Source organism: Schistocerca gregaria, chromosome 4 (genome assembly GCF_023897955.1).
Source record: "Schistocerca gregaria isolate iqSchGreg1 chromosome 4, iqSchGreg1.2, whole genome shotgun sequence".
In the NCBI taxonomy this organism is placed as follows: Eukaryota; Metazoa; Arthropoda; class Insecta; order Orthoptera; family Acrididae; genus Schistocerca; species Schistocerca gregaria.
Window position 1 is genome coordinate 458512696 of NC_064923.1, and position 12024 is coordinate 458524719.

Sequence of the window (12024 nt, forward strand, 5' to 3'; positions counted from 1 at the left end):
ATAGGGCCTGTGAACCTAGGTACGAAGTGCCCCTTCACGTTTAGCGCGATGGTGATATGAATCAGTGTGAGTAGGCTTCCTATAAACGGCGTGTCCCAGCGTACCATAAACCTCCCTCCTGACCAACATACCAAGGAAGGGATGGCAGCCATCCTTTTCTACCTCCATCGGGAAACAAATATCAGATGGATTTAATTCAGGTGTTGTAAAAAGTCGTTATCTTTCCAGAGTTTGTCTGAAAATCGAGGTTTTGAATTCCCTTGCAGAGAGCTTACTTGATGCAGTTATGCGTTGAACATGTCAGAGTGCGCTCCTGTCGAAATATCGCCGGTTGTCGACGACCTCGCCCGCCTGTAATCCCCTAAGTTGTTTGAACAGTGTACACGCCAGGAGAAACAGATCTCTTAACTTGCGCTGATTTCTTCATGTGTTCCTAATTATAACTGAAGTAAAAATTGCGCTGTTAGTTCCTTCGGATTATTTGTTTATCCAATTCAGTCAAACTATCAGCGCATTTCCTCTTGTCACACCGGTCGAACTTCCACTCCACAAATTTACGATCCTGAATACGTACGTTGCCACCGTAGACCAGGCTATTGTTAGAACACAAATACAAAACGAAACCGTTTCACTCTGTAACACCACACAAAGCGACTTTTATTTCTCACTTGCAGAAATTAATGCAACAGCACAACAGTATAAGATGACCACAGATGTAACTGCAAGGCTAAAGACCATGTATGCCCAAGAACTTTCTTCAAACGTACTCCAATGTTCTGTATGGTAATTTTAGAGAAACAATCAGACAGTTCTAGCTGCTGAAAGGCTGGTAATTTATCAATTATGCAGTCATGAAAAAGCATAACAACGCTCTAATAATGGACCGTGTGTACCGAAAATGTGCAGGCTAGCACAACCAAACTTCAGTTGTGTGTTAATCTTCGAAGAGGACCTACGTCGAGCGACATGAAGCAAATCTATGGTTAGTTGCTGGAAAAGCTTTATACGAGCAGAGTAAATGAAAGCCAGCCTTGCTTCAGAAACGAAACACAAACCAATTGAAGCTGACACAGGCAGGCATGTTGTAATAAAAATATAAATTCTTCCAGAACTATAGGAGGGAAAAATGGACGGTATTTGTTAATCTGGTGCAGGAAGAAATGAGAATCATAAGTTAACAATATTTGAGATTTCATAGCCCAATCGACTCGCAAGAAATTTTTAAGTGATAGGGAGATTTAAATATGTTTCTATATTGATCCTGAACTGATTGGAGAAATTATGTGGATATATCTTCACCTCACAAAGCAATTTAATGTGAAAATATGTTTTTTGTTTCATTACCGAGTCTTTACACCAGACATCATTTGTTCTCTTTTTTTACGCATCACAACGACGAAGCTGGACAAAACTAGTCCGGCCGCGGTGGTCTCGCGGTACTAGGCGCGCAGTCCGGAACCGCGCTGCTGCTACGGTCGCAGGTTCGAATCCTGCCTCGGGCATGGATGTGTGTGATGTCCTTAGGTTAGTTAGGTTTAAGTAGTTCTAAGTTCTAGGGGACTAATGACCACAGCAGTTGAGTCCCATAGTGCTCAGAGCCATTTGAACCATTTGAGCCAAAACTAGCAAACTAATGCTTGAACAAGCAGGCTTGTAGTCTGTGAAGGCGAAGGGGATTTGTCCTTGCTTGCAAAAATCTTCGCACATGCATGCTTGACGCTCTTGTAGTTAGATTTCGTGATGATGTTACAAACTTTCAGTGACGGAGATGGGTAAATTTGTCAATTTAAGGTAAGGGCCCCGGTTTGGAAAAAGAGCGAGTCGAAAGTTATAATCAGAAATCGTTCTGATGCCTCTGACAGTGGCTATTTTCTGGTGCAAGCTCTTTGCCTTTCATATTTTGGAAGGAGGTAGTATGGGCCAAAACAAGGAAAAAATATTCAGTAAACATAGGCTGTAAAATGCATATCTTAAGAGCTATGAGCACTTGTTCAGAATAAGAGATGTGTTTCACAGCAGCAACACTTTCAGATATATCTGAAACATTTTCGCTTATAACTTCCGACTCAGTTGTTTCCGGACCAGGATCCATTACGTCAAAGTAGTTCATTTTCCTCTCTCCACCATCCCTGAAATTTTGCAACATTATCACGGAATCATCCTGTGAGTTAGACACTGAGCAATGCTAAATCCTACAACACGTGGCCCCATACCACTCAGCTGTTGATCGTCAAGTACCGCTTCAATTTATAGTCTTTCCATCGCATTTCAGACATGCTCTAATGGTGACAGATCAAGGGACAGGAAGGCCAGTAAAGGATCCGCGCTTACCTCGAGGCGTATTTGATATGAGTTGTAACGGGGAGTCTTGGTTGGCTGGTTGGTTGATTTGGGGAAGGGGACCAAACAGCGAGGTTATCGATCCCATCGCACTGGGGAAGGAAGTCGGATACGCCCTTTAAAAAGAACCATCCCGGCATTTGCCTGAAGCGGTTTAGGGAAATCACGGAAAACCTCAATCAGAATGGCCAGACGCAGGTTTTAACCGTCTTCCTCCCGAATACGAGTCCAGCGTGCTAACCGCTGCGCGAATTCGCTCGGTAACGGGGAGTCTTACAACATGCTGCTGGTATATGCTAGTCGAGACTCATGAGGTGTATGACAGCACTGTTTCCCATACTTGTCACACACTGGCGTGAATTCAGCCTGCCTTCAATAATTAGCAAATCAGTCCTGTTCTCATATCGAGTTCCCTACGCCACAATTCCAGGAGTTAAAGAGGTAGGGAAATCGGAAACTGCTACTTCCTGTGACGGTTCACCAGACCATCTACGGAGTCTTTGCCGTCGATCTGAGTGCCACAAACTCAAGCGAGAATTATCTCTCAACACTACAACGTGCTACACAGTGTTCCATTTGACGCTAGTTCTACAACATGCATGTCTTTGTTGTATGTAGTATAGTGTTAGCGATGCATATCACATAGAGATTTCAACTCTGCGTCCAGAAATTTACTGCCTGCGGTCCGTGGTGACACTGTGCATGTCACCTTTGCACGGATTTCAGCTGTTATCCGTCTGTTTATCAGAGCCATTCGAACAATCTTGCCATATTTTCCTGCCTACTCTTGTTTCCACACTGCTGTCATGAGATTTATATCCACTACATTAGAGCCAATTGTCTGTGTGACCTCTCGTAATGATAATCCCATGACCCTTCCGAACGATGGTGTTAGGATGATTGTGTACGTGCGCTGGACATCCTGTGTTGCAATCTACATCTACATCCACATCGACACTCAGCAATCCATCTCATGGCGCGTCTAGTCATTTCTTTTCCTGTTCCACTCGAAAATAGAGCGAGGGAAAAACGACTGCCCATATGCCTCCGCATCTTCGTGATTCTTACGCGACCTGTATATTGGAGGCAACAGAATCGTTCTGCAGTCATCTTCAAATGCCGGTTCTCTAGGTTTTCTCTGTAGTGTTCCTCGACAATAATGTCGTCTTCCATCCAGGGATTCCCATTATCCTTCCTGAAGTATCTCCATAACACTTACCTTCCTTTCGAACCTGCCAGTAACAATCTAGCAGCCAGTCTCTGAATTGCTTCCATGTGTTCCTCTGATCCGATCTGGTGCGGATCCCAAACACTCGAGCATTACTCAAGAATAGGCCGCATTAGCATTCTACATGCGGTCTCCTTAGCAGATGAACCACACTTTCACAAAATCTTCCCAACAAACCGAAGTCGACCATTCGCCTTCCCTACCACAATCCTCATATGCTTCTTCCATTTCATTTCGCTTTGCAGTTTTACGTCCGGATATTTAAACGGCGTGATTGTGTCAAGCGGGACACTACTAATGCCGTATCCGAACATTACGGGTTTGTTGTTCATATTCATCCACATTAATTTACATTTTATACAGTTTGAGCAAGCTGCCATTCATCACACCTCTTATAAATTTTATCTAAATCAGCTTGTACCATACTACTTCATTCAATTTCGACACCTTACCGTGCGCCACAGCATCATCAGCAAACAGCTGCCGATTACTGCCCACCCTGTCCATCAAATCATTTATGTATAGAGAGAATAGGAGCGGTCCTACCACACTTCACTGGGGCACTCCTAACGATATCCTTGTCTCTGATCAACACTCGCCATCGAGGACAACATTCTGTGTTCTATAACTCGAGAAATCTTCGAGCCACTCACATATCTGTGAATCTTTTCCAAATGCTCGTACTTTCTTTAACAGTCTGCAGTGAGGTACCGTGTCAAACGCTTTCCGGAAATCTACAAAAATGGAATCCCACTGTTGTCCTTCATCCATGGTTCGTAGAATAACATGTGAGAAAAGGGCAAGATGAGTTTCGGACGAGCGATTCTTTCTAAAATCATTCTGACTCGTGGGTCTTTACCTGAGAACTCCTAGTAACGTTTGAAACACGCAGTAATCATCATGCATTTCCATCATTCTTCATCTGTAGGACAAACTTTTTATGTACTGAAAATAAACTCGCATAAAATTAAAATTTTAATCAACATGTCCCACAAGCATGGAAATACTGGAGTAGGAGTTTACCAGCGTTTGTTTAAGCTGACCATGATGTAAAATTTTCCATTTCCATTTGTGTATATCGTCCGCTACAGAATAGTTAAGTAATTTTCCGTGATGTTGCTATAGACTTGAGAATTATTTTACGATTACACATATCAAATCATGCACATCTGATTCATTTTTCATTTTGTTTAACAATAAATAAATATCTTGCATTCAAAATAGTGTAACATCTTACATAAGATACAAAGTCTTAAGAAAAAAATACATTAAGAAGAAAACTGTTTATCAAAAGTATAATTAATAATTTTTATTTTGTTGTATAAATATATTATTTGTACTAAATTTTTGTTGCAGTGTATATACTCTATCAGCAGACGTTACCTCAACGAAGTTTTACTGACAGGTAAGAACATTACAGTAGTTTAATAATGCATTAATGTTAGTTAACACTGCATAATTATTTAACCCTTAAAGTCAAAATCAGATAAAATCTCAATACATTATACAAATAATATTCTGTCCTCACTGGATCTCTGTTACGACCGTGACCGTTGATAACACATCATAGGACATGACAGGTGTAATAGTGTCAGTCACAAACTGTGAAGGTCGTTACAGACCAGACCAATTTTATACGAGTAAAATATAGATGCTATAATTGGCATGGTATGTAGTGAACCCCATTGTGCGCAATTTGCGACCGGCGACATGTGACTATCATAGTTGTGATTCTACATTTCCTTTTATTTGTTGTGATTATAAAAGAGTCCCCAGAAGTAATATTTTCTTATTGATGACTTCTGTTATCTACATTAGGTATTACATATTTTAGATTCATATTACTTTTAATGATCAGTGTGATCCAACCGCACGTAACATTTTTTTTTTTTTTTATAATTTTGTTCAGTCAGCAACTTAACTTGATAAATATGGCGTTCTCTAAACGTTTCAGAAGCCTTAATACATTGCTAGAACAAAATTTCGGTACTAATTCAACATATGAGGCACTGATATTGCACAAATCATTCTATTACATACTTATTCATGTAAAATGTACCATACTCTTTCGTCTGATTTGCTTATAACATCAGCTATTTCCCAGTGCCACATCTGTGATTGAAACTTCCTCCACATGAATCAGTTTAAAGAGAAATTTGGACGCCTTTGAATTGTTTCCCGTCTCATAGATGTTAAAAACGTAGGGTGCATTAAATTAGCGATAATCTCGCAATGAAAAGAAATTTGTGTTAGCATGGTATTTCTATTTATCCATTTGAAAGACACATTCACTAACCCTATTGCTTTAAAAAAAAACGCCTAAACAAAATTTCTTCTCCATTTAAGATAGTACGTGGGCAGCTTTTTTGCTTAACACTGATCAGTACAACAAAAACAATATGTCGTTAATATCAACGCTATTTCTCTACGATGACGTGAAAAGTACAGCTTTCCCTTTTACTACATACGCACAGTCTCACTGGCACGAATGAAGGGGGAGAGGGGGAGAGGGGGAGAGTTGGGCAGTCTGTTGTCGTAGATGTTGAGCGGCTTCCGTGCACGACTCAGGTGTTACGCGTCTGGGCGACGGCCTGCTTCATCCTTCAGAGTTTGCTCAGTGGCAGCACTTTGAGAATCTTGATACTTTGAGGGAACACCTTGTTTATTTTGAAGGTTAATAAAATTAATGAAAATGTGGAAAACTTGTTTTTTTTTCTGAGATTACTTCAGTTCAAAATCATACCTAATAACACAGACATCACAACAAAATTTTGAAAAATAAGAAAAAAATGTCGAAAAACAACGCCATGTTATTAATCGTTTTTCGTGGAGCACTTATTTACTTCCCGCGAAACACCAGTTTGTTATGTAGCAACTAATTAATATCATTCTTAATTCCTGAATTATTTTATAATCATTATTCGTATTATTATTATTATAACAATTATTGTCAATTATTATTTTTATTAATAAGCAAATTATTATTACCCCGATTGTTGTGTAACTTTTTTTGTATGTGTTGCTACTGGTTTGATGTAAGAGAGGGCCTTAAGATCCTAAAATGTTCATTCTAAATAAGAATTAAGATAAATGCAACTGGCACTGACACGCAATTGACGTTAGAACTGCCCTCACACGTGTTCTGTCGGAGGCAGTTCCAGGAACCTTGCTGACCTCGGCAGTCGCAAAAAATTCATAGAGACCCGTACCAAGTACAGACGAGCACTGTCGCACGAGAGGTAAAACATGAGGACGCAGGGTGTCCGTGACACACCGTTGTGGCGTCACACTGCCTTCGGTCATTACCAGCTGTGACCTGAAGTCGTACCCTATGGCTTCCCACACCGCTGTGTCTCTCCGACGCACTGGAAAACTGGGACGTTCCCCCAGGTCGCCGCCTCAGTCACCCACTACGTTTACAAGCGACACATCTTCCGAAAGACGAAATCCGAATCTGGGAAACCGTTTTCACTATAGAGTTTACATGTTACGGTCTGAAGCGGATTTGCTAGCCCGGTTAAATATGGCGCCTGGAAAACAGCTGTTACAATTTCTAATTGTGTCGGTACAATCGCTATTTCTCTTCAATTACACGAGGTGAATAAATCTTCAGTCTAATATTTCTGCTTATCTTTCACTGTACAGAAAGCCACTCCGGTCATATTAGGCAAAAATTTTTAAAAACAAGACGAAACCTGACAGCCCAGGCACGTTTCAAAGCTGGTTGTGTTTACATGGGAACGACAATCTATTGCGGACCTGTAAAACCGGCAACTAGAAGCGGATTCCCAGAATCGATTTTGAAGTGTTTACATGACCACCCAGAACGGTATTGCAAAATCTGTTTACGAAATACGATTTTGGTAGCCCCATGTAAACGGTGTGACTGTCGATCGTCATCCTGTGTTCTGCAGAACCGTGATCATCGCTGAACACAATGCAATACAATTCATCACGAGTCTATGTTCCCAAGGCACGGCGCCACTCCAAACGCGCCATTTGTGATGTGTTAACAGCTCCCTACGCATGGGACTGTGATTCCCAACTCCAGCTGTTGCTGCTCTGCGATCAATGATGTGAGGTGACTCAGAATGTTGCAGGGAGACCATCATTTGTTCTCGGATAACCGGTGCAGATTTGCTTGGTGCACAACAAGGCGAATCTCCCTTTCGGTGGTCCGAAATGGTCGACCAAACCTTGGCAACGTCTAGGCCTACCGTCATGTTCGCATGCAGTCCAACACTGGCCACTGCACGTCCGAATGCCCCACGAATCTGGATGTTCGACGCTTCGACCAGCTGGCAAATGGACATCCACAAGGATGACCCTTTTAAATACTATCAGGTGCTGATAAAACTGTCTCACACGATTACGCGGCATCTCCTCGTCTTTCACATCTGATGCTGTACACATCTCTTATATTTCTCTTATATGCCTTACCACACCTGGTATCAATGGTAAACACTAACAGTACCAATGTACTCTAGTGGCAGTTCTACAAGTCACAAAAAATAGAAATTCTAATCATTTACGTAACTGTTGATAGTGTGTACGTGCACAAAGTTAAATTTTCATCCGACAATGACTTCTGGGTGCATGATTTTTTTGTAAGGCAGTGTATCCCTTCTCATTCGCGCACGTGATGTTTCGTTTATTCTGGCACCTTGTAAAACCTAACTCCATAGACAGATCAGTTTATCCCGGAGTTTTCTTGAAGACCTGAAGTCCAGTTGTGTTCGGCACGTGCTATGAAGGTTTCTCCACGTTGTCGCAGCCCTTTATCGTTCACAGAATCGCAGAAATTTCTGCCTAAAAAATGCATTTATTCGTTCGGCAGTGGGACATTTATTGGGTGCTCTTTGCCTCTTCTTCTTTGGAGTAGATTTCCTGAATCCCTTTATGCTCAACATCTTGCCCATTTTTCCGTAATTTGCACACAATTGACTCTAACAACTTTCTTGCACGTTCCGTCGCCTTTTCAATCGGCACTGTCACTCCTTCCTCCACCTCATCACCAACAAACTTACTGACGTGAACAGCTCGCCTGTCTGAGTTGCCCGAGAAGGCAGTTTCTCCTATCACTTTCCGTACTTGCACTGTGAGGTAAAAATTTTGAATATAACTGCGTGGCACGTAGTCGCGTGATCAGGTTAGTTCCCGCTACGGCCGGGGCACGGTTCGCTTTGTCGGGTATTTCATCCCTGCCTGTAACCTACAACAACCATAAAAACACAAACATAACACAACTACTCAACACAGTCTCCGATCAACATAAACACATAACTCACCTACATAACAATCCGGAAGAAGAGAATGACAAATCAACTCTATTAGAGCTGTCCACGACAGTAATGCGCGATCACTACATTTGCATCCAACGGTCATTTGGTGGATATGGGACTAACTTTGACTTTTTTTAGTAACAACCAGATATCCCTGTAAGCCATGCTCGTCCAGCCTTAGCGACCTCGATTGGCTCTTGTACTTTCGGTAGACTTGGTTTAAAAAAAGTGCATGTACTTTGAACACACAGACAGCAGACCAGCAGCCAGTAGCGTATCGTCTGGTTCACTGCTAACTTCAGTTGGAGAGCCACTCTTCATGTTGCTGCAAGCCATGCTGTATAGGTATGATTCGCTTCGATTAGTGTTAAAGTTGAAGCAGCTTTGCTTGTCAGTCTCCATCATTGTGCCTGTTAGCCAGTATTTCATTTTTAAAGTACTCTCTCGAACACATTGAGTGTCGTGGAGTGGAGCACAAAATAAGAAATGGGTTTTTGAACGAAACAAGGAAGATGCCGTTGAAACTAAAAGATTCGGTGAATATTTTTCCATCAAATTCCAAGTCTGAACAGTCAGATCGGTAGTAATAGCATCAACAGTCAAGGTGAAACGTTAATCTCATTTAATGAAAGCGTTAACAGCTGCGATATCCGAAGCGACAGTGGCGGAAAAGTTATGAGTGAAAGCAATTATTGTTAGCGTTGATGCTGAAGAAGCGTTAACCTACAAGAACGTTAATCTGCCACATTCCGGTTGGGCTAGTGAATTCGTGTCTTGGTATAATGCGGGCTTTCGAATCTCACCATTCGTATGCCTCAACTATTCTTGCTTGGTTATACCAGTATTGATAAATCCACTTGAACTGAAAAACTTGTAGGAGGAAAGGAAGTCGTGTGCATGCTATTTTCTTCCGATTTTGGGTTATTTTACTCGGGGTTATTTTATTCGAAGAATTGGACTGGATTAAGCGGCAACCTTGTTCCAATATAGCGTAAAGGATTGTTAAAAGTAGGTCCGGCACCATAAATGTCATAAACAGTCTTGGGTTGAGTACTGTACACAGAAGTCTTGTAATATTTGTTTCCAATGAATTCAGTATTGACGATGAAGGGCGTGGTTGGTCGATTATACGCTGTGGAAGCAGACGATCACATTAAATACTGTCCATTCCTACAGGTCGAATACGATGCGTCGATGGGCAATGTTTCATCGTCGTCGAATTCAGATGTTCTCACGACGTTGTCGGATGAATCGTAAGGACCGACGTAAGGACCTTGTATCGGAAATGAAGTATCCGGTACTTTTAACACTTCCGCAGGAAACACACAAGCACGTCGTTCATCCTCTATATTTCGGAACACAATGAATACAACGCAAATGGTCTTCGTTGACAGTTACAAACAAGTAACAAACTTTGTATCTTTTCCTAACAGGAAAATAAGTTCACCACTAAACGCAAGTACTTGCAATACAAGTCATGGTTGAGGAAACAACACAATGAAAGCTTCTACAGTCAGAGTTCGTTCTCCACTTGTTTGACTACCAAATGTTTAAGTCCTCTCTCTCCTTGAGAGGAGCACATTGGAACAGACTAACACATAATTGCCCAGAAGACATATTGTGATGTACAAAGATAACTGAAAAAACTAGCATTGTGCTTAGTACTAAATATAATTAAAAAACTAAACTTCTCCCGAACAGGCCATGAAGGCCCAACGGTACCGACCGGCCGCCGTGTCATCCTCCGCCCACAGGCGTCTCTAGATGCGGATACGGAGGGGCATGTGGTCAGCACAACGCTCTCCCGGCCGTATGTCAGTTTCCGAGACCTGAGCTGCTGCTTCCCAATCAAGTAGCTATTCAGGTTGCCTCACAAGGGCTAAGTGCACCCCGCTTGCCACCAGCGCTTGGCAGACCGGATGGTCACCCATCCAAGTACTAGACCAGCCCGACAGCGCTTAACTTCAGTGATCTAACGGGAACCGGTGCTACCACTGCAGCAAGGCCGTTGGCGAGACTAAATATAATCACTTGACTTAAAAACCAAGATCTTTTAACTAAATCATTTATTGAATGGATACAACAGTCAGGCTCATTCATACTTACAACATTTTTTTTTTCTTTATTCGAGTGTGCGCTTGTGCGAGCTGTTTCTTTTATGCTGCAGAGTGATCACTACCATTTACCCACACAATATTAGCTCTCTTTCGCTATGTATATCATCAGGAATTTATTTATTTATTTATTATTTTTATTTATTTATTTATTTTTTGTACTGAGGGTTCTGCAGTCACTCATACTTCTTACACAATGAGAAAAATTAGGCTTTTCTTATATCGTAGTACCTGTACTTACAACGCATACCATTAGGAGCACTAATAAAAACCTGTATACGTTATTAAACTAAAAAAAATCAGGTCTGGTTGGTTTACCAAATCAAAATACATCCAATACAAGTCTCTTATTTGTTTTTTTGTTACTCTAATGTGAACATGACTGTTGCGTTTTCCTCCTAAGTATTCCAGTCCTTCCGAAAGAAGTTGGTTTCTTCCCTCGCTCCAGTACATATACTGAGGGGACAAAAGTCTTGGGATAGCGGTATCGATATATACAGATGACGGTCGTATCGTGTACACAAGGACACTGCATAGGCGGAGCTCTCATTCGTATTCAGATGATTCATTTAAAAAGGTTTTCAACGTGACTATGGCACACGGCGGGAATTAACAGACTCTGAACATGGAATGGCAGTTGGAACTAGCGCATGGAGCTTCCCATTTCGGAAACCGTTAGGGAATTCAATATTCTGAGATCTGCATCGTCTAGAGTGCGTCGAGAATTCCATATTTCATGCACTGATCACCTTTCCGTGTTTTCCAGTTGAATAACAGTTACAGACTTTCCTGGTGCCCCTGGATCGACGTCTTCAGAATAGACATTGTATTGAAGAGTGACAGATTTATACTTCTCTTGTATCTGTGTATATTTCTACATTCAAATATACTGATAACAACTGACGCTGCATCTACAGCAAGAAAGTTGGATATGACTTTTACTATTTGGTATTAGATGTAGAATAAATTATCTGAGTCGGCCGCGGTGGCCGAGCGGTTCTAGGCGCTTCAGTCCGGAACCGTGCGACTGTTACGATCGCAGGTTCGAATCCTGTCTCGG

At 41.6% G+C, this 12024-nt stretch overlaps 1 protein-coding gene and 1 pseudogene across 1 annotated transcript in view; one reads left to right on the forward strand and one right to left on the reverse strand.

Annotated features, from left to right (window-relative positions):
- LOC126267271 (kynurenine 3-monooxygenase-like) overlaps positions 1–12024 on the forward strand; it is a 169268-nt gene that overhangs the window by 76528 nt on the left and 80716 nt on the right. The window contains exon 4 of the mRNA XM_049972336.1: positions 4925–4973. Within this exon, the coding sequence (XP_049828293.1) occupies positions 4925–4973 (49 nt within the window). The remainder of the gene's footprint in view (positions 1–4924; positions 4974–12024) is intronic.
- Positions 10746–10863, reverse strand: LOC126268385 (5S ribosomal RNA; annotated as a pseudogene).